This window comes from Nansenia antarctica (assembly GCF_963989245.1).
Source record: "Nansenia antarctica genome assembly, chromosome: 8".
Classification (NCBI taxonomy): domain Eukaryota; kingdom Metazoa; phylum Chordata; class Actinopteri; order Argentiniformes; family Microstomatidae; genus Nansenia; species Nansenia antarctica.
The window spans coordinates 31,215,795-31,242,806 of NC_137678.1; the positions used below are offsets into that span (position 1 = coordinate 31,215,795).

At 43.3% G+C, this 27,012-nt stretch overlaps 1 protein-coding gene across 1 annotated transcript in view; it reads right to left on the reverse strand.

The window, feature by feature from the left end:
- LOC308163692 (protein O-mannosyl-transferase TMTC2-like) overlaps nucleotides 1-25,469 on the reverse strand; it is a gene marked incomplete at both ends in the record, with an annotated part of 80,778 nt that extends 55,309 nt beyond the window's left edge. The window contains one exon of the mRNA XM_080537879.1: nucleotides 25,387-25,469. Coding sequence (XP_080394005.1) covers nucleotides 25,387-25,469 — 83 coding nt within the window. The remainder of the gene's footprint in view (nucleotides 1-25,386) is intronic.
- Nucleotides 25,470-27,012: the final 1,543 nt, after the last annotated feature.

Sequence of the window (27,012 nt, forward strand, 5' to 3'; positions counted from 1 at the left end):
AATGGCTGACATTTTTTCTACTTCATTATAGAGTGATTTTTCAGAGGCACACATGATTTATTTATACCATAAATTAGGTGAATACTATCACTGCTCCAAACGTGTACACATGTATTCTGTGAGTGTTTATCTCGATCAGTATTTATAAAAGGTAGCTTCCCCACTGTGCTAAAGTATACACACACCCCTTGGCAGTGCAAACAGAGGAGAGAACTGGTCAGACGGACAGACAGACTGAGTTTGTAGGTCTCTTTTACTGCATCAAACTGAAATCACAGCCAGCTTTCAATGACCTCAGGTAACCCCCATCTGTCTACCCTCTCTCATCATCAACAACACGCGCGTGCACGCACACACACACCATCAACAACACCACCGCATTTATCATCAAAAGTGTTCGAGCATCTCTGTCAGAGTGGTAGAGTGGTAGAGTGGTGTAGTGGTTAGGGAGCTAGGGGAGCTACTAGGCTTCTGATGGGGATGGCTGCTGCAAGTGGGCCAACAATTCCTAGTGGGTTTCAGATTCTTTTTTTTCTTTCTAGGGTAGAAAATCTCTTCTCATCTGAATTCTCTCTGACAATGTCTGAACGCACAGCCCTGCTGCTGCGTCTAAGGGACACCATATACACCCCCCCAAAAATCTGTTTATCTTAACGTCTTTATAGCACATGATATCAATAACGAGAATAACTCATCATGATCAAAAGACTCCAGACGCCATTATTTCCCCCATCACCATCGCGGCCGCCCAGATGTTTTCACTCCGACACCAGAGCATTAATAATACTGCTCTCAGCCGTGATTAAGATTAGCTTCCTCCTCCGCCTACGTTCCCCCTCCACCTACTAATGAGGAGGGCGTTGCTTAGCCGTGCCCCAGAGTTCCGTCTCTCTCCAGCAGCCAATCAGGAGGGACAGATTTCTTCCGGTGGCTTTTCTCGCTTCAAAGGGATCACTGCTGGAGCCGGAGAGGCAGGAAGTGGCTGTCTCCCTTTTGTCAGAGCGGGAGGGAGTTTCCTTTCATGTCCGCCGTAAAGCATGTTTACTGATTAGTAGGGCTGCGGCGAGAGAGGGGGGGTACAGGCCAAGGACCATACTGTACTCCGTGTACTCTGTGTACTCTGTGTACTCTGTGTGTGTGTGTGTGTGTGTGTGTGTGTGTGTGTACTCTGTGTAAGTGTGTGTGTGTACTCTGTGTGTGTGTGTGTGTGTGTCTGTGTGTACTCTGTGTGTACTATGTGTGTACTCTGTGTGTGTGTGTGTGTACTTGTGTGTGTGTGTGTGTGTACTCTGTGTGTACTCTGTGTGTGTGTGTGTTTGTCTGTGTGTGTGTGTGTGTGTGTGTGAGAGTACTCTGTGTGTGTGTGTGTGTGTGTGTGTGTGTGTGTGTGTGTGTGTGTGTGTGTGCGTGTGCGTGTGCGTGCGCCAGGAACGCAGTGCACGGAAATCAGTCCGGGACAAAGAGAGAGATATGAACCTGGGTGAGCAGCACAATCACCAAGAGTGCAAGAAGTCCATCATCTATTTTTCAGTAGATTGATTGAGGTGTCGTTATCTGGTATCTCTGAGATTGATCGCCCCGCATTAGCCGGCGGCCCAAAGAGATGTGATGATAATGCATCGGACGCCACCTCAGCTGAAAAAGGGGGGGCCAGGGGGGCCTCTCACCCAATGACTGATGATGTCAATAAAAGGTCCTGGAGCGAGTCCTTAGTCACACAAAGGAGATGCTAACGAAAATCAATGGCTAATAAGAAATAATGCCTTGGTGTGTGCGTAGAGGGACAACATGGAAAGAGAGGGGGGTATAGGGGAATACAGGGGTGTGATTTAGGGAGGATACCTTCAACACCTCATAAAGCACTCCGTTAATTGGACGGTTATGAGGTGAAAAAGGCTGTCAAAACCCAAGTGTGTATGACACCATACGAAATCTGTATTCTCTCTCTACGACGCCATCGAAACGGGAACAGAACAAAGTCGATACGGCGTAGTAGGGGTGTCGACTGTTTTGTAGTCCACCTAGGTGTTTGTTTCCTCAAGCGAAAGGAATGAGAGAGGGAGAAATATGTGACCGAAATATCCCCCCGATGTTTGAACGAGAGAGAGCAGATTGAAAAACGTTTTGGAGGGGGCTGAATTCGGAGAAGTGGGAGCTTAACCAATCCAGCACCCCCCCCCCCCCCCCCCTTTCCCCCCTCCTTTTCTAGACACTCTACTCCCACTCTGCTCCCCTTCCAACACCCCGAAGACCACCAGTAACCGATCATAATAGCACTAGTGTATTCAACATCTGGAATAATGAGCACGGTACAGTACGTTTTTCTCTTCCCCCCCCCCCCCCCTCCCCTCTTACCCCTAGAGTAAGAGCACTTAATATGAAATGTATGGGTATCTACTTAAGAGAACGGCGCACCCAATAAAGGCATGGGCACACAGTATTGTACGAGGGCAATAGTGTACGTACTGTAGGCCTAATAGCTGGCACAAACCTGCAAGTTTTATAGCCAGTGCTGGAATATTTGGCTTCACTAAAATCATAGCCTTAATTGAATTTGAATGGCCACCCATTGGGGTACCAGCTCCCTAGCCAACTTTAGCACCATATATCCATCCCACCCATGGAATTCAGCTACAGTATAACCACCACTGACGTGTTCATTGTTATGTGGAACAAATAACCCGTGGATCAATGCCATAATAATAATAATAATTCATTACATTTATATAGCGCTTTTCCGAGGCTTTCAAAGACGCTGACAAATATGGGAGAAACGGAAAAACACAGAAACAACAAGCAACAGATAACATGGGCACATAGAACACAGAGTTAACGAACAGGGAGGGGGGGGGGGTGGTAGGGACAGGGGAGATGGTTAGGGGGTAGGGGAGGCTGTATGCATGTCAGGGGGGAGGGGGGGGTGGCAGGGTTAGGGGAGATGGGTAGGGGGTAACCATGGAATCAGACTTTTTTGTTTTGATCCAATTAAACGGAGTCCTTCAAAAGTGCGTCTCGTACGGTCTGGACAGTTAATTAGAGTATTTGTGTCTGGGCGGCTAATTAGAGGCCCGCTTCCTGAGTCATCTGCGTCGGCGTGATAAATGATAGCCTTGATTAAAAAACTGACACTGCAGTTTTCCGCCTCTCCAGAACGATGCATAAATCATTTTCGCTCTGAGCAAAGCTGAGGACATAATTCACTCTGTCGCCAAGCCTCAGTATCTTATCCTGGCTACTGTCATGACACATACTGCCATTGTTGCTTTCTTTGACTGGAAAAAGATTTCACAATTTGACTATTGCTTACACACGACACCTACACCAAGAAACGACTAAATACAAAGCACCCCTCATTCTGTCAGCTACCGTACTAACACTATAACTACCGACTTGATAGTAAGTATGTAGTATAGTAGGGTATACTACCGTACTAACACTATAACTACCGACTTGATAGTAAGTATGTAGTATAGTAGGGTATACTACTGTACTAACAGTATAACTACCAACTGGATAGTAAGTATTATAGTAGTTGCAGTGTACTACTAACCGATACTTTTACTGCTACTGCTACTTCCACTATAACCATTACATCCATCCCAATCCTGAACAGTAGTTTTCTCTGGCTCCAGGTACCCGCCATCCCTCCCTCCCTCCCTCCCTCCCCTCCACCATCCCCCTCCCTCCCTCCCTCCCTCCCACCCCTCCTCCTCCTCCTCCACCCTCTCCTCTCCCTCTCTCCCTTACATCCCTTCCTTTGGCCCACTTTTGGAAAGCTGGTGGCACAGTGACCTATAAAACATTCACACCTGCAGTCTTTGACATTATGGAAAAACCCCTCTGAATCAGGCGGGAGGCTTTGGGGTATTGGGGCCAGGAGACGCGGGTGCCTGGGGTTGCTTTCAGCCAGTAGGAATGTGTGAATGTCAGTGAGCAACGTGAGCAGCGGCTCAGAATGAAAACCAGACCGAGAGGCTCCCTGGTTCCCTCTCTGTGTCGCTCAGCTCTGACCACTGGTTACCACTGGTTACAAACCAGAGGACAGACAGACGGAGAGACAGACAGAGAGGCAGATACACATACACACACACACACACACACACACACACACACACTTGTAAATGCTACACACACCCACCCACACACACACACACACACACTTGTAAATGCTACACCCACACACACACACACACACACACACACACACTTGTAAATGCTACACACACCCACACACACACACACTTGTAAACGCTACACACACCCACACTTACACACACACACACACACACACACACACTTGTAAATGCTTCACACACACACACACACACACACACACACACACACACACACTTGTAAACGCTACACACACACACACACACACACACACACACACTTGTAAATGCTACACACACACACACACACACACACAAACACACACAAACACACACTCCCAATGTCCTCACACAGTGCAAAACTAAAACCAGGAGAGTCAGGAGAGTGGACACGCGGAGTGTTGAGGCCTGAGCCAATCCATCAGGTTCTGAAGTGCTGCCATGACAACTCTATTTTCCCCCACTTTCTCCCTCTCCCGAGGCCCTGCAGGGGCCCGCTGCATTGAGTGGAACCAACACTTTGGCAGTCCCCTGGCTGGGGGCAGCTGTGTCCACCGTCCCCTGCCAAGGGAGCATATCCCTTTTCTCTCCTCTGCACGGACAGGCTGCAGAATAGAAGATCTGCAACCCGTTTGAGTTAGCCAGGCCGTAATAATGTTCATCTGCCATTTGTTCCACTATAAACCAACACATTGTCAGACATCAAAAGCATGTAGATTTACATGAGCTGCGTTTCCTCACCAATGGGAATGGGAATGGGCAGTGAATGGGATCCATAGACTATTCGTGACGTTAGAATTATAAGGTTCTATCTCAATTTTTGTCAATATTTTGATTTTTACATAATCTGATCCATTAGGTGTTACATTTTTGAGTTAGTAATTAATAAAATACAAAGGTTCCATCTCACAAAACATAATGGAATGTAAACACTTTGACACTCAATATCTCTGAACTACCCTAAACGGAGATAGAACCTTATCATTCTAAGCTCACGTATTGTCTCATTCTTGAGGGCCCTACAGTGTTTTCTTAGGTTTAGGCGCCTCTGTCCAATGCTTTGCTGCTCCTTCGCGACAAGTGGTTTAGGTTGGTGTTGGAGGATTGTGACGAGGGGAAAACCTAATTGCTTGTGATGAATAGAGTACTCGGGTAGAGGATCTGTGGCTTTGCCAGGGAGAACAGCTGGAGAACAAAGCAGCGTTTTGTCTATGTTCAAAAGACTTGTTTTGTTTCGGCAACCGCAAATTATGTGTAATCTGAGTATCAAATTAAAACCGAGCTATTCCGAGAAGAGGTACACTGTACTGTGTTTTATTTTGAGTGACTGTATTTTTGGAATGAATGAGTCAGAATTGTGCTACGAAATCTAAACCAATGGCGATTATGCATTGTTTTGTCGTGTCAACCAATGGTTAGCCAACAGAAACGGCAACTGCGTCGAGGGTGTTCAGCTTTCTGAGGTCCAGACACACTCATAACACGTCGAATGGCCAAGTAGGCTAAGCTAATTGCCCAGCTAGCGCTGTATCAAATTCTCTTTAGGCTCTCTTGTGCTTGCCGTGACCAGTTCACACATTCCCGTATTAGCAACACTAAAATGCGGAGCCCATGGCAGGGCCTTGCTGGAGCCAACTCAAATAAAATAAAATCTTCCTGTTCTCATACACAGTTCTAAATCCAATTGTGGGATTCTGCCTCAGCGATATATACATTAATACCACTGGACCGCATCCCAGCACAAATAATTAAGAGTAATAAATAATTGATCACAGTGTCAGAATTCACAGTAATGGATGTTGAACGCCCTTCCCCACGGGGGGGTTAATCCTATCCCAGTTTGTCAAACTATCAACAGGGGGTCTATATAGGCCTGCTTTAAATACTCTGGGAAAGTGCATTATAAAACTATAAAATGCATCATATAGCGTAATAAAATTACAATACTCCCTCTGAAACTTAAGGGGACAACTAGACATGACATCATACGCAAAGACGTCATATATGAAGGGTTTGGTTACGAATGACTGTTGTCTAAAGTATTTATTTATTTGATAAATCTCATACGTTTTCCCTGAAGCCACATACAATACGTGGGTTTTACACCAGGAACTGCAGATAGCGTTGATAGTATCACATGGCAGTCCTTTGCTTCTCTTATATAGCAAAACAAAACAGTGGATTGCCTCCATGGCATAAAAGCTCCAAATCAATGTTATTGATGTGCAACGCCAGGAAGCATGTTCACAAACAAAAGGGGAGAGAGTGTGAGAGAAAGTGGTGGAGGTAATTCCACCAATAGAAGACTGTGTCCTGTCTTTGACGGGGGCTGTCACATGGCAGTTATTGTCTTTTCTGGCCAGTCAATAAGTTCTGCTTGTAGCGACAACAACAAAAAAGAAAACGATAGAGGTGACTGTAAGCAACCCTAGATTAAATTGTCTAGGCTGGTCCTTGTAATGGATGAACTCAGTGCATTTCCAGGATGATGAGTGAGCGTCAGGGAAAGTGTTTCTTGCTGATTCGGTCAAAATGCACCCTGCTTGGTGCATGAGTGAATGCCGTGCCAAGCCTAGCCGATCTGCTATCGGTGTCTATATTCTTATGTAAAAAGTGATGCGTATCTGTTATATGAGGACAGTATATTCCTCCATTTTATGTTTTCGCAGGCTGCAAAACCCCACCAAAGCCACATGTAAGGCTGCTCACACCGGAAACACATTTAATTGAATTTGGGAAACCGAATAATGTATTCAGGTGGAGGGACGACAGGGCGACCCTGCTTGCTCTACCAACTGTGCATTTTCTTATCACAAAGAGCAGAAAATACAGAACAATCAGTCCCATGTTCTGTACAGTCCCATGTTTTTTTATGGAAAAAAGAAATGCATTATTCAGTGACATTCAATACAGGCACAACCAAAAGCAATTTAAGTCGACTAAATAAATAAAGACGCGATGAATAAAATAAAATAAACTCTATGGAAAAGATAGGAATCTGACTGTGAAGCACAACCTGGTCCTATTATTGAAGAGCAAGGACTATTGTCACAACGGATCACATCATGAATACCTTTTTCGTAGCTTGCCCATCTGTGAAAATATATAATATGGGTGGTGGGGGTTAAATGACATCCCCGGTAGCCTTGGCTAGATAAACAAGGTAGCTCGTTTATCTGACTGAGTCAACCATCCCATTACCCAATGCAGATAGCTGTCACGGCATCCAGTCAGTGTTTATGTATACACCTAATCCCCCTCTCTGCCCTCTATCATCTACTACCAGCCCCAGTGGCCTGCTAGGTCACCACTCCCATCAGGGTTAGCAAGCGCATCGCTTCACTATATTTGGTCGATTCCACTGAACTGAATGGATGAGTGGGGGGGTGAGCAGTGATCTTATCCACCTAATTTTTCTGGTTTTCTGCTCGAAATGACATGCCCACAGTGAATATAGAATATCTCCACAATCACAAGGGCCTTCATAATGATCTTGTTATCAAATGAAAGCTAACACCTGTGGGGTGGCTGTAGAAGTGTCAGAATCAAAATCTATGTTACTGTGTCAGAGTAAATAGAGCTAGAACATTATAAAACATCTCAAATTCAGTGTCCGCCTAAAAAAACAACAGCTTTTACAGTGAATATCACCTTGGAAACCTGATAACCAAGCCCAAATCATCTAGGAATCAGTACTCCAGGGTCTTATTAGTACTTGTGCCAAAGTCGATGCTAGTAATGTGAGCAAATGCAACTTTGTACCTGTTTTAGTACAGGTATGTTTAGGCGGACACCTATATGTTTAGGCCATTTGGAGATATTTTGGCACCATCTTTGACCTTTGACCTTTCTCATGTATCAGATTTTTTTGGGTTGGCCGACCAATGGTATGGAAATTCGGCGTTGAAACCGGACATGACACATTCTCCAGTTGGAGAAAACTGGATGTGACTTAGGCCGTGTTTACCGTCTCGGGAAAAAAATGTTGGCATCGTATAGCATGCAAAGTTGTGAAAAAAATGTGATATCGATGAAGAGAATTGATCGAGGTAAGCTCTTTATATCACTTCGGATCCACCTGTGGGTCCGTTGGCTCCTATGAGGTTATTAAAGGGAGAGTACCGGTACATCTAAATTACCTTTAGGCTGTTATGTTTCATAACCTTGAAGGCAGGACTTCTTCTTTTCTGAGTGAGGAGAAAACTCACCGACTTATTTTTTTTGTGATCAAGATTTTTTATTGCTTTTAACAACACATAACAATGACAATACAGAACAAGAAAGTAAAGGAGGGAAAAAAAGAAAGAAAACAAAAAAGAAAAGGGGTAGTGTAGCGGAGAAGTCATAGCCAAATAGTAGAAATATAACACAATCCGGATTGGAGTAAATGGAAAATCAAATTACAGAGTAGTCAGGTTGGTCAAGTTCAATGAGTAAGACTTCCACGCATCAACTGTACTGGGCCTCGCTTTGTTCAATCTGGCCGTTGTGCATCAAGATTCACAATCCTCTGTAAAGAGTACCACCAAAAAGTGTTCATACAGAATTCAGGTGTCATCCAATGTTGAAGAATACTATTTTTGCAGAGGTGAAACCAGCAAATAAAACTCACCGACTTCTGAGGAAAGGAAAGGAGGGGCCGGTAAATCAACAGAAGGCCAGTGAACCTGATGCTGAGCAGCTGCTAAACTGCATTTCGTCGTCGTGGTAATTGCACTCTGCAAATGACAATAAAGGTGAATCTAATCTCATCTAATCTAGTACCCGTTTCAGAAGCTCAGAGTAATACACTTGTCTGGTTTATTAGCATTTGAATAATGCATCAACTTAAGCAGCACAGGTGCGATTTCGTCGGAGGAGGAAGAAATTACAACTGTTATTAATTATGTGTCGGTAGAGCAGTAGAGCAGTGAGGCAATGCAAACAAACCGATTCCTCACGTCAAACAAAGGGAGATTTATCATAATGGCGGGTCCCTTTTTATTGTTCGTGGGACGCTGACCCCTATTCTCAGTGGATGATCGCCGTCCCCTCCCTTCATAAAACAACCGCTGTCATCGCTCCGCAAATAGCCCATCAATTGTCCAGTAATGAGAGAAGAATCTCACAACAAACAGCTGTATTTAGGTGGGATGGACCTACTGCACGTCCCCTATCTATATGATCTACTGTACTATGTCAGCTGTGGACAGTGGACCGCCCCTACGACGGCTTATCAGGAGGAAACAGGAACGGGAGAGAGAGGGCTATCCCAACTCAGGGTGATATACAGCTGACTGTAAATCATTCGGATAAGGCCATGAAATATAACACTGATGTTGTTCCAAACCATTTAAAATCCCATAGGGCCTAAATGGGATTCACATAGATAATAGAGAGGAACAAGCATCGCCCAAGTGTATAGTAGCTCCACTGACTACTAGCCTATATATAGCTACAGTATCATGAGAGTCGTAAGTATTCCGTTTCATTGTTGATTCGTGGTAGGTGCTCATCTCAGATTACTATGTTTGCTCAGCCTGACTAAGGTTGAACTAAGCAGCAGAGACTCGTTGGATAACGAAGGGCTAATTTGCTTTTCCTTTGTTGCACATGCCAACAATATCAAGATACCTGTGTACGGTGGGATAATATCCACCCTGAACGCTCTCCTGACAAAGCCTACTATATAAACCACTCTCCTCCCTGATATCTCAATTCCTCACACTATAGAAACACACTATAGATAATAAAATGATCTGTTGTTAGTAATATTAACATCATACCAGCAACATACACCAGTTTCAATGTCTATATCTGTAAATATGTCATAACATTTGTTTTAATTCAACACTTCCGCTGTCTGTTTCAAATTAAAAGCTGTATAGTTGCATTATACTATGGTAGGTATACTATGCAGTAGTCATAGCAGAAACCCCACATAGGCTGTAATTACATTTACATTAAATTTTTGGCATTTAGCAGACGCCTTATTCCAAAGCGACTTACAATTAGGGATGCACGATATGCATTTTTTCCAACCGATACCGATATCCGATGTTTACCCGCTTCTCGTCGCCGATAACCGATATGAGAACCGATATGAGAACAGATATCATTTCACAGTTGATAACCTGTAGTTCATGCACACCTGAAGGTAAGAAAGGCTATGTAGTGAGCAAAGATTGATGATTTAATATTCCATAGTGATCTCACCAAATCTAACTTACATCACTATTGTTAACACAACAAAGAGAACACTTCTGACTCTTCAAATGTTCATTTATTTAAAAAAAGGAAATACATTTCAACATTGTTGAAAATCACATCACACTCACTAGTCAAGCCAAACTATTGCAATGCATGGATTGGGTGAGTAATCCCCACTGCTACCTAGTTAACTATATAACACTACTTTACATTGTTACCTAGTTAACTACAACACTACTTTACATTGTTACCTAGTTAACTATAACACTACTTTACATTGTTACCTAGTTAACTATAACACTACTTTACATTGTTACCTACTTAACTAGAACACTACTTTACATTGTTACCTAGTTAACTAGAACACTACTTTACATTGTTACCTAGTTAACTATAACACTACTTTACATTGTTACCTAGTTAACTATAACACTACTTTACATTGTTACCTAGTTAACTATAACACTACTTTACATTGTTACCTAGTTAACTACAACACTACTTTACATTGTTAGCAGGCTCACAAAACAAGCTGTGTTAGTTGACTAGTGTCATTCATTTTCAACAACGCTTAGCTCGCGCTTTTATTTTGAAATCGCGAAAACGAAAATAGAAGTCAATGTCGGAATGAGCCTCTCATTGTTGTTCAGAGAACAGATGCCAAACTACCGACATGTTTGCTGTAATAATATGATTTGGCAGTAGAAAGCCATCAGTCAATAGCTCGTCTCATTCACAGAACAGCATGGGTTGCCTGCACTGTTTGATTGCGTATTTTAGAGCAGACTACAGAGATGGTGAACATTAGCACTAGCTAACATTGGCTATCTATTTACCTTAGCTTACCAATTGACTGCATGGCTGCAGGCGCAGCATCATCAGCGCGACAACCGGAACCGGAAATATTTCCGGCTTCATATTATCGGCTCTATATCGGCTACAATTTAATAAAACCGATAAATATTTAATAACATTAATTTCCCAATATCGGGCCGATAATTATCGGCGCCGATAATATCGTGCATCCCTACTTACAATCAATACATTTGACTAAGCAAGTGAATCATCAATTCACCAGTCGTAGCAGGAAGAGTAATCTAGCTCAGGCCCGGGGCCATTGATAGAAGGAAAAACCTTCTTCTATCACCTTCTTCTAAACCTTTTAAAATTTATTTTATAGACACTGGAGAAACAGAGAAAACAGTACAAGGGGGGCAATAGAAGTTTTAGGGGACACAGTAAAGGGGAAAAAGCGGGTGTCTTCAGGAGACGCAGTGCTGGGGGGCAGTAGATGTAATTATATTATGTTAATAAGTTAAAAGAACATCAGGTGAAGGGCAGTATTTTTTCCGGTGATCTCTTTCTCTCTCTCTCTCTCTCTTGCACTGAACGAGGGTAAACAAAAACGGCATAACTGCTTTCTGCGTATAACCATTTCACTTTTCAAACGGACGACAGCTGAGACTGAACCCAGAACAATTTATATTGAAGTGAAATGAAACATTTTATTATCGACGGCCATTATCAAAGGCAAACTCAAATCAATGTACAAAGACAGGGCTGGCAGTAGCAGCTCCGCAGTTAGAGCCGCAGCAGAAAGGCTGTCTGTATGGACACCGCAAGTGTGAGAACCACAGCACCTCCGCCACGCACAGGCACTGCTGAGGTAGAGAGGTCTCCAGTGTGGCCTTAAGGTCAGTCCAACCATCTCAGGTTTTTACGAGGTGCAAAGCATAAACCGATTCTCCCAGCACACCAGGTATTCAATAACAGGCCCTCTCCTGACCCTGAAAGGCCCTGTGTATATTTGTGTATTTAACGAGCAGGGGAAGGGTGGGCTCCACTGACCGAGCGCGGCATTGGACAGAGTGGGTGCCATGTATGGTTAAGGTTCAGTGCCATGGAAGGCAAGGCTAATGAATCTCTGATGGTTTCATAAAGGCAGCTGGTACTACAGTTAGGCGGCAGATGTTTAAAGCACGTCTCACCATATCCCCTCCAAAAAGGAATACATGTTTTCACTACTTCATCACTAGCATTTTTTTTCTGCATCGTAATGTTGCACTGCTTCTTGTTGCTTCATCCTACTTATGACAATATCTTAGGCAGATATAACTATATAAGGCATATGACCTACAGCCGTTATCTAGAGAGTTCACTTGGAAGACATAGACAGTACGGTATTAATTCCCTCGCCAAACAAGCTCTTTAAGTCAACTCCTTTGAAACATTCCATCATTCATATTTTATCATCAACTTTTCAGGCATGTTTCTTGTACTTCTGCCCAGAGTCTGAGTGTCTTTAGATGTGAGTCAGACTGCTTCATGTAACGACAACAGTAGGAGGCTGGAAGTGTTCGTAGTGGAGTAGATCCCAGAACAGATCTTACATCATACACTTTTATCTTCCGAATCCCTGATAGTGATGTTACGTTGCTGTCTTACAGGGAAAAGTAGTACTGTTGCCAGTTCTACCTCCATGGAGCAGCGAATCTCCAGCAGGCATCCGTTTCAGCTGTTTCACATCCCTCTTCTAACATCCCAGCCAACATCCCACCCACCCACCCACCCAACCCACCCATCCAACCGAACCCACCCGCTTAAACTTCACGGCTCACAGATCACAAGAAATCACAAGAAACCACAAGGGTGAGAGCCAAGCCCCCCTCTCTACCCTGTCATTTGCACCGTAGACTAATTACACCCTCGACGCCACAGAGAAAAGGCCACCACATACTGTCAGGCGTAGTCCCCGGGTGCTCCTGGGACCTGTTTGTCACTACTTGTTCAAAGCCTAGTCTACGTCTCTCGCCACTCCTCTCTACAGCCCCAAACCTGACATAAGCACGGCGGTAATACGAGTGCTTTGTCAAGCGCGGCACAAAAAGTGTTTGATTTTCTGTTCTGTCGGGGGTCCGTAGAGAGGGAAAGAACAGTCACTGTCGCTGAAAGATGATACACAATGACTATTGATTACAAAGGGGAAAGAGAAAGGGGGAACTGCAGGGACTGCATGGGCTTGTCTCTGGACTTGTTTGGGTTTTGAATTATGCCACACAACCGATATTTGTTTTTTAAGTCCACTTCTTTCTAGTTAAAGAGAGTAAGCAGCGGACGCCTGTTTCTCTGCGTAACGCGACACCAGAACGGGGAGCGTTGCTTACTGGTGAGCTTGAATGTCACCCAAGAAACTCAAGCCCCATGCAAGTTGAACACAGCTCTGATCTGGATTAGTGGAGAGGATGGAGAAACAAGCATGTGGTTTACCAGACATCATTCCAATTAACACCACACTTGCAAGACACGTTTACATAAATCTAGCGTACCATATTTCCAATAATGGAAATGTATCCCCCTTAGTTTCAAGTGAGACCAGGGATGGTTGATTGAGACATTTCGGTCTCAAGGCAGCATATGTCTCAGGCAGCAAATCGTGTGTGGCGATGACGAGCAATAGAGCCTGGTCGCCCGTGGTAACCACTGTTATGGATGTTTAGGTTGTGTGTGTACTGGGAGGGTCATGAGAGCGTGGTTCTGTGGCGGTGTCTTGGCAGACGGCTGGTCCCGCCGCGGGCCCGCGGGTTAAGGGGCAGCCAAGGGTTAGCGGAGGCCTTGCCCTACCTCACGCACCACTGGGACTCAATGGTAGAAGGAGAGACCTCTTTAAAATAAACCAGCTCATCTCCTCCGCCATGTGTTGTCTGGAGGCCATGGGAAAAAGGAGGATGCTATGAACTTTTTTACTGTGCGTTATATTCACCGTACGATGCACTGGATGTGTTCCGCTAACTTAGGTTATAGGAAGCATAGTGTCCACACATCACATTACATTAGATTGAAATGAGGCGGCGAAGATCTCAAACCACCATGAACAATTCGTGAGCTTTGAATTATTCAAAGCTTATTCGTTTCGGGTAGTTCAGAGATATTGAGCGTCAAAGTTTTTACATTCCATTATGTTTTGTGAGATGGAACCTTTGTATTTTATTAATTCCTAACTTTAAAAATGTCAACATTTTAAAAATAACACCACACAGGCATTAATAAACACCTAATGGATCAGATTATGTAAAAAACTCAATTTTGAAAAAATTTGAGATAAAACCTTATAATTCTAACGTCACAAATTGTCAAAAAGGTTGAAGAGACAAAGAGAGAAGTGGTACAGGAATGAATATGAGCTCGCCAAGTTGTATTAAACGGTATTCGACAACATGTGCGATGTCTATCAAGAACATGTAGGGCTTAGATACAATGATGTGTTTACTGCAAAGGGCTAAAGGTGAGACATACAGTAAGAGTGAGCCGTACGTCCTACATCCACCCACTCTCCCTTTGGACTACTGCAGCTGTTTGACCACCATTAACAATTCACTGTGTGGGAGGACAATCTTCAGCTAACGATCTTATGAACTTATACAGAGTTTGAAACTTAATATAATTGTAGTGGGAGACAGATTTATTGTCTGTGATGTGACATATTCTTATAATTAATATAACCATAGAGATTTGACTTTGATCATTAAAGTCTTACAATCTATTTCAATAAGCATAACCATGTCAAGATGATTATTATTTGTTAAGTCATACTCAGGTCAATGATTCTGTTATGATTAGTATTAGCCTATCCCTATACTCATTTATAATTTGATGTAGTAACGGTACGAATCAAGACAGCCAGTCAGTATGGCGCCAGTTATATCTTTCCCCTGGATTCTATCTGTTGGTGGGGATTCATTTAGGTGCAAGGCGACCCTCACCTAAAACGGTTGCTTGAAAACACCATATCTGAGAGAGTTTGAGACAGACTTTGGTCCCTGTGCTGTTTTGACTGTTTCTAACCGTAACTCTCTCATACAGATGTGATGTAATAAATGGTAAAGCTTGGTTGATCTCCGGAAACAAACGTGCCTTTTTAAAGTTATATTTCTGAATGGGGCAGTCCCACTCATATTTTTCTATTTTATTGGACAGATGTAGTGAAGACAGACAGGAAAGTAGGGAGAGAGGACATGTCAGCAGGGCATGGGCCGGATTCGAACCCATGCCGACAAGGGCATATGTGTGCACTGTAGACCGCGGTGCTAGACCACTGGACCACCCCAGGCCACAAACAAACATGCCTTTTTAAATTAAGTCAAGTCAAGTGTATTCGTATAGTGCAGTTTCCTACACAAGGCAACTCATGCAGTGCTTTACATAAGACATTAAAAGACATTACTTATATATTTAAGTAAATTAGAATTTAAAACGATATTTAATAAGTTTAAGTTCAAACAGTTAAAACAAAGATTTAAGTGTATGCGGCATAGAACAAGAATGTTTTTAGCCTAGTTTTAAAACAGGGTTAGAGTTTGGGCATTTCTAATATCTTCTGGGAGTTTGTTCCAGCTGTAAGTTGCATAATAACAGAAAGCTGCCTCTCTATGTACTGTTTTAATATTTGGGAATGGTTAATAAGCCAGCATCAGATGACCTTAGGGCTCTGGGGGAGAGAGCAGAATGAAGACATGAAGGTCTGAGCTCATTTAGTGACCTGTACACAAGCAGCTATGCTTTGAAGTTAATCTGCTTGATTGGGAGCCAGTGCAAGGACCTAAGAATTAGCATGATGTGATCAGACTTCCTTGTTTGTTTGTTTTAGCACTCGAGCAGCTGCATTTTGAATAAGTTGCAGTTGGTAAATCACTTTTTTTGATAGGCCTATAAATATGTCATTACAATAATCCAATTTGCTGGAGTTAAAGGCACTAATAAACTTTTATAGGTTCTGTTTAGGCATAAAGTCTCTGATTCTTGCTAAGTTGTTTAGGTGATATTAAGCTGATTTTGTTGTTGAATTGATATGGTTATTGAAATTGAATCCAAGATTACACCAAGGTTTCTAACCTGGGTTTTAGTCTGAAGAGATGTGGAATCAAGGTGAGCACTTTTTGGCAGAAAATGTTGCATCCAGATGGTTTGTGGGTAGAATATAAAGGTTTAATACGGTTTCCTCAAGAGTTTTACAATCAATGATCTCAAACTGAGTCATGTTTATCATGCTGTCTCTGTTGGTTGAGAAGGCAGCAGTGTAATTGTTAGAGATGGAAGAGTTGTGGCCTGGGGTGGTCCAGTGGTCTAGCACTGCGGTCTCCAGTATACACATATGCCCATGTCGGCATGGGTTCGAATCCAGCCCATGCCTTCTCTCCCTTCTTCTCCTTACTTTCCTGTCTATCTTCACTGTATCTGTCCAATAAAATAAAAAAAGAGATGGAAGAGTGGTTTGTCTAATGCCTTGGATGTTCTCCTTAAAAAAGGTTGCAAATTCATCACATTTATTAAGGGAAAAAAGTTCAGAATGTATTTGATCTATTCTGTGGGTGTGCCAGCCTATTCACAGTAGCAAAAAGAGTGCATGCGTTGACGTTGGGTTAGGGTTAGGTGTGATTTTCCGGCATTTCTTATTTCTAAATTCAAGTACAAATGAAATGTCTCTTTATATACTGTATGTCAAGGTGAGTTGTATTTGATTGTTTGATTTTCACCATTTGGCTCTGCCTTTCAGCAATCACTCTTCATGGCTTTTACTGATACAGCATTTCTTCAAGGAGCTTTTTGTATACCAGAAATTAATTTAATCCTAGCAGGTGCAATAGAATCAATAATTTTACAAATGTTTTAAAATGATCCAGAAGATAATTTACAGCAGTTGAAGAGTAGAGTCAGAGAAAAGGCCTCCATAAACAATTCAGTAGTATGTAATATGAATATCAGGGGTTATAGAAAGATCAAAGAAAACACAGCACTGATCAGATAAAACAACATCAGTTGCAGTGACATTTGAAATAATTAAATCTAAAGTATGATCACAATTATGAGTTGGCTCATTCACATAGAGACAATTCAAAAGTGTTTAGTATGGTAGAGAGAGTTGGAATTATCCATATGCATATTGGAAATCACCAGTAATAATTAAACAGTCAAATTCCATGCAAACGACGGATAGCAGTTTGGCAAAGTCATCCCAAAAAAATGAAAACAATATTTAGGCACCCTAATATAATGTTAACAATACAATCCGGGGAGATCCTTTCAATATGCTAGAAAGATATTCAAAAGATGAGAAATCACCATATGACATTTGCCTACATTGAAATGCATTCTTGAATGAGGCAGCTACCCCGCCCCCTTTCCTCTCAGCTCTACTGGCATTCATAAAACTGAAGTTGGCAGGGGCCGTTTCACTGAGAATTTGTGCACCTGCACCATGTTTATCTAACCATGTTTCATTTAAGAACATAAATTCAAGTTGTTGAGAAGTAATACAATTGTTAATTAAGAAGGTCTTGTTCGCTAAAGATCTAACATTTAATAGGGCTAGTTTTATTGTTGTTTTTTTCACAACAGGCTTCAGGGCTGGCTGTTGTAGACAGGGTATTGAGGCCAGATTGCAGAAGATTACAGAGTGATGGGGGAAAGATGTAATTGTTCTTCTAGTCATCATTGGGAAGCACTGGCGGACCGTGCCCCCACGGTTGAAAAACGTCTGTCTTAAGTGCCCTTTTGAGTGGCAAAAATGCCCTTTTGAGTGGCAAAAATGCCCTTTTGAGTGGCAAAAATGCCCTTTTGAGTGGCGAAAATTAGAGGACGTGCCCTATTGGTGCCCCTCCAATGGTCTAAACTTGACCATGTGCCCCCACCGTTGAAAAACGTCGCACTAAAGTGGCCTTTTGAGTGGCAAAATTAGAGGATGTGCCCTATTGGCTGCCCTTCCAATGGTCTAAACTTGACCATGTTCAATGATGGGGTCCCATGTTGTGCAGTAGGTGCCCTTTTTTTCTTTTCGCCCCTGCCCTTCAAACAGCCTGAGTCCACCACTGTTGGGAAGTATAGTGTTGGTGGAGGAGTGTTCATCAGCACCCAGAGAGAGATGCTCATCATTATGGATGGGAGTTGCTTCTAGAGCGGGGTCGTTCTGAGGTGAATATCAGTCAGAATTAAAATCAATATAGGCTATGACGTTTTGAGCAAGTGGTTTAGTACCCTTTATTGTTGGTGTGCAGGGCCATATGATTTGTAACAGTCATGTCTGGTCCAAAAGCTGTCAAACTGGCTAATAAAGCCATGCCCAATTGCAGCGCAGTGAAGTTTTCCAGCCATTCATGCCGACTATAAAGACTGAGGCTGAAACGCTCAGTGCTTTTTGAAGAGGTGGGAATGGGACCAGAAAAACACGCAGGGTTTTGCCCAGGCGGCTCTGAGTTGTGATCGCAAGAGACTCTAGTTGATGGTGGAGTTTGACTGATTGTTTGTTCATGACGTTGTTGGTCGGTGCCCACATGAACAATTAGTATGTGAGCAGGATGGAGGTCTGGGCACGAGTGAGCACTTTTTTTTTTTTTTTTAAGTAATTTTTTCTGAGTGGGGCAGTCCCACTCATATTTTTCATTTTATTGACAGATATAGTAGAGATTTAGACAGGAAGGATGGGTGAGAGAGAGAGGAGGGATGACATGCCGGCCGGAATCGAACCGGGGACCCTGCGCCCATGCTCTGCAACTTTGCTACCAGGTGATAGCGCCTGGGAGTTCAACGGACCTGATGATGGAGTCACAAATAATAAGGATTTCAGGTTCCCTACTACAGCCCCCATTGTAGACAGAGAGTTTGTATGAAATAGGTAGCTGATTGTAAACAGGGACGGGCTGCTCCGGGGGAAGTCGGCGTACGTGTAGTCGCTAGCTCAGTTAGCTTTTCAAGCGGAGCAAAAATAGAATTTAAAGTATTCAAGTTGGCCCAAGGGATTTCCTTGCAATCTAACAGTACAGTTTGTACAGAAGTAAAGTAAATATTTCTCACCAAGCCTGCATTGCGTTCAACAGTGAGGAGGACTCCTTTTTTCATTTGATTTTCATGTTCACCATCTGCTTGGGTTAGCCCCCCCCCAAAGACAAATCGTAAAAATGTTACTGCTATTCACTGTGACAACGGGTTTACTGTCTGTTGTTTTATTCTAAAGCACATGTAACATCCCAGGGCCAAAAGAGCTCAGACGTGTCATCCAACGTGTCATCCATCCTACAATTACCGTCCCTTCTTATTCAGAAATCTCAGCCTGACATTCACGTAAATAAGGTTTGAAAGTATTTACTCCCTATATCACACTCTTCTAAAGAGTTTTTTTAGCCTTGAATGGAGCTTTCGTACAGCGATATTTCAGTCGGTCCTAAAACTTTAGCAGACGTTTGCTGACGCCTCATCAAAGCTGGCCACAGATTAGTTATGAGTGCAAAATCTGTAAGTAATCAACATTTCTTCCTTTTTTTCCCGTGTCTATTGTTTCAATATCTCCCCTACTCCCAGAGTGTAAATACACAGACATCAATGAGAAAAAACTAGTTTTTGAAAGCAATGAATACAAACACGTGTTTTTTGTTCGACGTTGAAAGGATGGTACACTTGGCGCCCAAGGCTAGAAGTAAAGTCTTTTGACATGGCTATATCCATGGCAACATACCCACTATTGCAGTTATACATATGGAGGGAGTTGGTTTGTGCCACTTTAACCACACATTTCATCAGGCTCGCCTGCCTTGCCTCCAGAATACATATAATCCCTAGCGTACCACTCTGGTGTGGTGGGGACTTAGTCTCGCCAAACCGTCTCAAATTACACCTCATAAACACTCCCTTCCCTAATCCCTCACTCACCAATGTATAAACTCAATCTCCTCTTTGCTTACCCTCTCATTAACTGGCACTATTACATGTAGTTCCTTCACTCACTCACTCACTCACTCACTCACTCACTCAACTACTCACTCACTCACTCACTCAACTTACAACTAAACACAATCTACCCCAAGTGTCTGAGTGAAAATGATGTCAAAGAGACGTCAATCGTCAAACAACAGTTCCACTGCGGGCTCAAGCAATGGCCACTCTGAGCATCGTTTTCTATAGTGAGCCGAAACTTTGGCCTGGGTGACACAACAATGAGTTACGGAGGCGCCAACCTAAAAAAAAAACAATTACCATCACAAACTGAGATCAGATACGCCACTTCAAAAGACGGTGTTAGGTGTTGCGAGAGGTTGTGCCCCTTTTCCGAGAACACAAGTATTGAATGTACAAGCTAATTGCTGTGAAGCCATTTGAGGTAACATTAGTAACAGTCTTGTGGTTTCCCTAATGTGAATATTACGGCTTCTTGTAGCATTTCCCCCCAACCTCTCCCGTTAGCGTGATATGGTTTATAGAGTAACATAAGCCATTAGACCAGGCTTCTGGCTACAGTAGTCATGTCAATGAAGGCACGAAAAAGCCTGCAAGGCCGCTGTAGTATGAAATGTGCTATTTAAAAGCGGTTGCAAAGGGCTACATTCTTAATATTTACCAATGTCATACTTTCGGCAGAAATAAATCCAGTCCACTCGTTTAATGAAATGAAGTCATCTGTCATATTATGCAATGGCTCAGAGTGCAATGTAAGCTCTAGGATGCATTGCTTCAAGATACAGCTTGAAACATATGGCAAATTTTGCCTGATAAGAAGGCAGCAATGGAGAGACTCGGAATGCAAAGCCAACAGGTCAAACTGAGAGAGAGTTCCTCAGTAATTATTTTTGATTGATGATTCTCCCTAACCCTTTCCATTCTTCAGTGGGTGTTGATGTATGAATATAAAGCTCTCCCAAACACAACAAGCAACAATGCTTTACAGAAACCTGACTTCCTTTCCCTACTCTTCTACGATGGATTTATATGTGGGCAAGTTGGCAATTTTAAGAGTGAGTGAAAGTTAAAGTGGGAACTGTGATTTCCTTGTGTTGGAGTTCTTTCCGTGCCATGGTCCTTTGTCATTTTGGGAGCTCCATAGTTACGGTACCATTGCTGAGTCATTACTGTGCAATTTCAAGCCAACTGCACTGTGAGGTGAGGTTACTGAGTGTGTGGCCCACAAATGTGTCTGTTGCCTTGTTCTCTGAGACATGGGGAGACGGTATCTAATCAATCACAGACGTGACGACTGGCTCACCGATGTCAGTCATACTGTACACTACAAGAGAGTCTGTGGTTTGACCTATTCAATGCCTTTTAACTGACAGCTTATGCTATATAGACCTACACTATTGATATACCATATGTGACAGGGTCTGGTGAAAAAGTCCTCAAGTAGGGCAAGGTCATTTCTTTTGTTTTTTTTCCAGATTATGAAAGTGCAGATTGTAAGCAGATTGAAAATAGTTGAAGAAGATATGCTTATTTGAATGTTGGTACACTTCAAACTGAGAATGGGAGAAACTCGCTCAGAATCAAAACACAGGCAAAACAGCTGCTAGTATCACTATGAACATCTAACTGCATGTTTAGTACATCACAACATGCTGATAGAACTTCAACATGCTATTAATACATAACTACACATAATTAGATGATTACACAATCCTTGCTTTTGAAAACATCTGAAAACTTAAGTTTGTTTACAAGCCATGTATCACTTACCCAGTAGCCTACGGCAGATGATACAATTCACAAGTATTTAATAATCCTAAAACTGTTGTTTGTTATATTGAGTGGGCTCTTCAACACTTAAACTTTCATAATATGAAAAAAAATGGAAAACACATTTTCGGTCATTTGCGCGAGTGCTTGAGTGCCGACATACGGACCTTTTTAACAGACCGTGTCACATATGTTTAGAAGGCCTGTCATGAAATGAATATGCAAAACCAATAAATGTGTACCAAATTAACCTAACTAATATATTCACTCATGCATAGTTTTGCGTCACTTCTTTATAGTTGTGGCAACAGATTTCAAACAGCAGCTTCAGAGAGGGTCGGTTTCCACACACAGGACGGATCAAAACGTCGAAACACATTGTGCAGGAAATGTGGGAGCCATTTCTGTCACAGCTAAACCACACCAAACTATTCCCAGCTATCCCCACAGATTGAATTGTTTTGCTCCTCTGAAACAAGGGGGGAGATGTTTTCATTGCAATTCCCTCAGGACACATAATGGATTTCTGAATCTCTGTGGGGTTCGTTGACGAGATTGAGGTCACAGATGCTCCATGATACAGCACATGACGCGGATTTAAGCCACTTAAATTCTTCACTGTGATGCTTCCTACTAGAGATGCTTTCTCTTTGTCTCTGGAAAGGAGGTCCTCCTTACTGTGGCTTTGTTGTCAATGGGACAGTATTGTTCCTCGGCGCTCAGCCACATCACGGTCGTCGTGCCAGTAACGCTGTTCAAAAGCGAGTGTCATTCAAACGTCAGTGTCTGAACCACATTTTGTTAACATGTCAAGAGCCTTCTAGAGACAGTTCTAGAGACAGTTCAAAGTTCATGATAAATTAATTTCCCAATCCATTACCTCAGCCCTCCTAACTGTCAGTCTGCTAAGACCATCCCCCCACCCCACACTGACTGTGTGAGCGAAACCCTCAGATAATAACAGACCCTCTCCGTCAGTGACAACCCATCAAGAAACTCCAACCAACAATGGTCTTTTGTTTGGACGAAAATGTGAAAGATAAACCAGCTAAACTCGGAACTCGCAGACGTGCAAGAATAATTTAGCTAAATCTTCCCCCCGTAGAAAAAATTACTGGCTCACGCTCTTTCTCTGTGCCAGTATAACTTCACACAGTCATTTCACACACAGACGGTTTTTATTGATATTACCATTGGCCTGACAGAGACCCGGGAAAGCCCAGAGTTAGTTGTGCCCAGGAAAAACACTTGACGTGATTGCGAAAACAGAGCCGCACCAGAAACATCCCTACGAGCTTCAAGCGTATCGAGACATTCTCCCCTTCATCCTCCAGAAAGGTCTGTGGCAACTGGACAGCAGGACACCGCCAAGCCAAGGAGCGGAAAAGACAAATGGTCTCTCAAGTTTTCGGAACAACGTCCACGTTTGACTGATGTTGCTTGTTCCCCTGTCCTAACTAACACAACCCCCGGCTCTGCAGCAACCCCCCAGGGGAGACGGGGAGCACGCCACTCTTGACCTCGATGGAAGAACTCGTTTGATGAACGACTAAAGGGGTCAGGAGTTCCGATTGGTATTCCGCTTTGCCCATCTAAGGGCAGCTGACCGAAGCCAGTTCCCCGGAGTGTAAATTATCACTGTTTGACTTTGACAGATAACAGAAGGGTCGCCAGCACTGTACTTGCACTGAGTAAAAAGGCCGAACACACTGGGAGCGACTGGACACTGGCAATTAGTCATCTGGCCGGCTTCACTTCACTCTGTCACGATCCGTCATAGGTAGGTTCGTAATACGGCACTTGGGTTTGTAGGCGCATTAACCGTGTAATTACATACACACATAAGCTCATACACTGTGGAAATCCAGTCAAAGCCTGTGATAGGCTGGGTGAGACAGGGTAAGCGACACTAACCCCACAGAATGACTTCCCACATACACACACAAATGCAAATCATACAGTCTCCCGCTCTGTTCTTGCTCTCTCTCGCTCTCTCTCATGCAAACACACACATATATGCACATACGCACACACACACACACACACACACACACACACACACACACACACACACACAGTGAGGTACTCTCATCAACCGTGATACACCACTGTACACCTGGGTCAATGAACAGTGCTGAAAGCCTGTGTGAGGGTCTTTGACACAGAGAAGGTGTCAGGAGAAATTAACCAGAGCCACCTACTGCTGCTACTACCACTGAAGTAGGGAGCAGGGACCAACCTGTTAATGGTCTGTGTATGCTGCTGAAACAATGGCTCATCTGTGTTCGCTTGAAACAGCTCTGGAGATTTTGCACTTTGAATATGGGCTCTCTTAATTCATAAAATCTCAACAGCACGTTAGCAGCAAGTGTCGTGGTAAGTGTGATGATGAGCCCAATTGTGTATATGTTACGGTATATGTGGGAATACGGTACATGTGGGAAAACTAGGGTTAGGGTTAGGTGCTAGGGTGCTACGGTTAGGGTTAGGGGGGTAGGATTAGGGTTAGGGTTAGATATGGCAGCATGTACCAAATCGACGTAGCACCTAACCCTAGTTTTCCCACATGTACCGTAACATATAGAGCAATGGTGAGAATTAAATAGTGTAATCCCCAGGACTCATTCTAGAATACACTCTTTTCAACAGTCAAAAATTAAAGTTAAGTAAATGCAGTGTTTGTTTCTGTCTGAAAGTTGTCATGTGCGCATCGTCACACTGGCGTTGACAGTGGTGCATTGGAACAGCAGCATTTCTTTCTCCCCCCCCCAAAAATGAAACTCTCCACTTTCTGGACAGTTCCGGTCCATTGAACCCTAGAAAGCGTGCTTCCAAGATTGTGTTAACCTGTTTGCCCAGGCGTTCCGCGCTCGCTCGCCAAATGCATTCAAATTAAAACATTCCCACTCCATTTAAATGAGATTTATTCCCGGGAGAGGAGCGGTAGTATCGCAGACGGGGCTGGGTGTTCATCCCGCTCCCGTTCCCCTTGATGCGCTCTGACACACAAAGAGAAGAAGCGTCGCTCGGGCTGGCTCACTGCATGACAGAGGAACCCATCATTGCATAGAAGATAATAATTGCGAGCGCCTTCTGTATGCTATAAGAATACTAAATAGTAGCCTACACTTTGTTGTTTTGTGTAACTTCATGCGTCATACTGATGATGATAATAATAATAATAATTATTATTATTATAACAATGTGTTTGTACTTGCGCAGCTTCTCAAGTGGGCTATGACCTAAACTAGTCCTGTTTGTTTGTTTGTTGTTAATGCAACAGGAGATGACATTTTGCATTAAACAAAATAGCAGATGGCATTTCCATAAAACCAACGACCCCTTTATTATGGGATAAGTGAACCGTGACATATGTGTCTCTGACGCTCTCACGGAATAACACCAAATAAGCAAATGAATGAACGGACAATAGAACCCGCAGACACCCGGAGAGCCAGGGCGACGACCCGTGATGATGATGTGCTCCCGCCGGACACGTTTCCCCTCCTCTCTCTGGAAACAGATGAACAGACAAGTGTGGAGATGGAGATGATGTTGTTGCCATAGGGACGGTTGGTTAGTGCATGATGCCTACCTGTCATCGTAGCAGAAATCCGCGTGCAACGTGTTGAGATAGAGGACCAAAGCCACGGCGCTGCACACCAACTCTGTAATCATCTCTTTAAAAGAGGAGAAAAGCGAAAGAAATGGAAAAAGAAAAGACTAGTAGTAGATGCGAATCAATCCCCGTGGCTGTATCGTCTGTCTCCTCAATTCGGCAGCAGCTCGCGCAACACAGAAAGAACCCGAATCTCCCACACGAGCTTAAGAGTCTGCAAAGTTGGTGGGTTCCAGGGCATGTTCCTTTTAACCCATTTTGTTATGGTGCAGGTCAGAGTTATTTGGAGACGAAAACTAGGGCGACATGCCTCCGTTTTAGCAGCGCACAGCTGAGTGCGTTTCTGTGTTCCGTTTCTGTCTTCTGTGTGCATCCTCCTCCATCCGCGCGCAGACACTCCGGCCGCTCGGAGCCGCGTGTGCTTTTAGAAGATGTGGCGCATGCGCAGAGCCGCTGGGCTCCGTTGTGTGTGAGAGGAGTGATGCGAGGAATAGGGATTGCCAAATATTTATTCAACAATGCTTTGTAACTGTGAACAGCTTCATGAATCATAATCGTACAAGCGTGCAAAACATGCAAACACGTATTCCATAATAGTGCGGTTCCAAACAAACAGGTTTCTTATTGTATCTTAATGTGATTTGTAAGCGGTATGTACTTTTATAATTACTGCATGCAATTAGGATAATAAGGCTGTCTCTGATTTAATGCAACCTTAAATGTAAATCCAGAAGCAAACCGTGAGCTTAGAATGATAAAGTTCTATCTCCGTTTAGGGGAGTTCAGAGATATTGAGCTTCAAAGTTTTTACATTCCATTATGTTTTGTGAGATGGAACCTTTGTATTTTATTAATTACTAACTAAAACATTTCAACATTTAAAAAATAACACCACACAGGCATTAATAAACACCTAATGGCTCAGATTATGTAAAAAACTAAATGTTGACAAAAATGGAGATAGAACCTTAGAATTCTAACGTCACGAAATGTAAATCCAGAAGCACACTCTAATTCCCATCCCCTGACAAAGCCTTACATGGTGACCATAGCACGGTCGATTGGCCTGTTATTAAACCCCTTTTAATGAAGAAGCATGTTGATTCATGTTATTAATTAATTGGGTTAAGCAGGGAAAGAGGAGGGATGGAGGGAGGATTCATAAACTCATAAACTCCTCACCCTATGGTGAGGCTGCAGGACGCATATTGTAAGGTAGTGTCTTATTCACACGGGCGAGCATCACTATGAGAGCCTGCGGCGAGACCCCACTGGGCCTCCAGCTGGACCTAAGCCTGTCCCCTCTGTAGGAGCTCCTTGTGTATAAACCCACCAAAGCTCACTACACGGAAGAGAGGAAAACAGATGGCATGGGACGACAGGAGGGGAGAGACGGGATGGACGGACATCACTGCATCGCTGCAATACCCAACCGCCAGACATGAGTGGAGTGGAGGGAACGATGATTCTTAACCCCCGTCCATCCATTGACCCTGATCCCTGAACAAGACCCGACCCTGACCTTCAACCCCAGCAGAGGCTGTTTTAACTATTGGAAGGTCGGGATTGTTTTTGTTGCCGAAACTGATGGGGTGAGGCTTC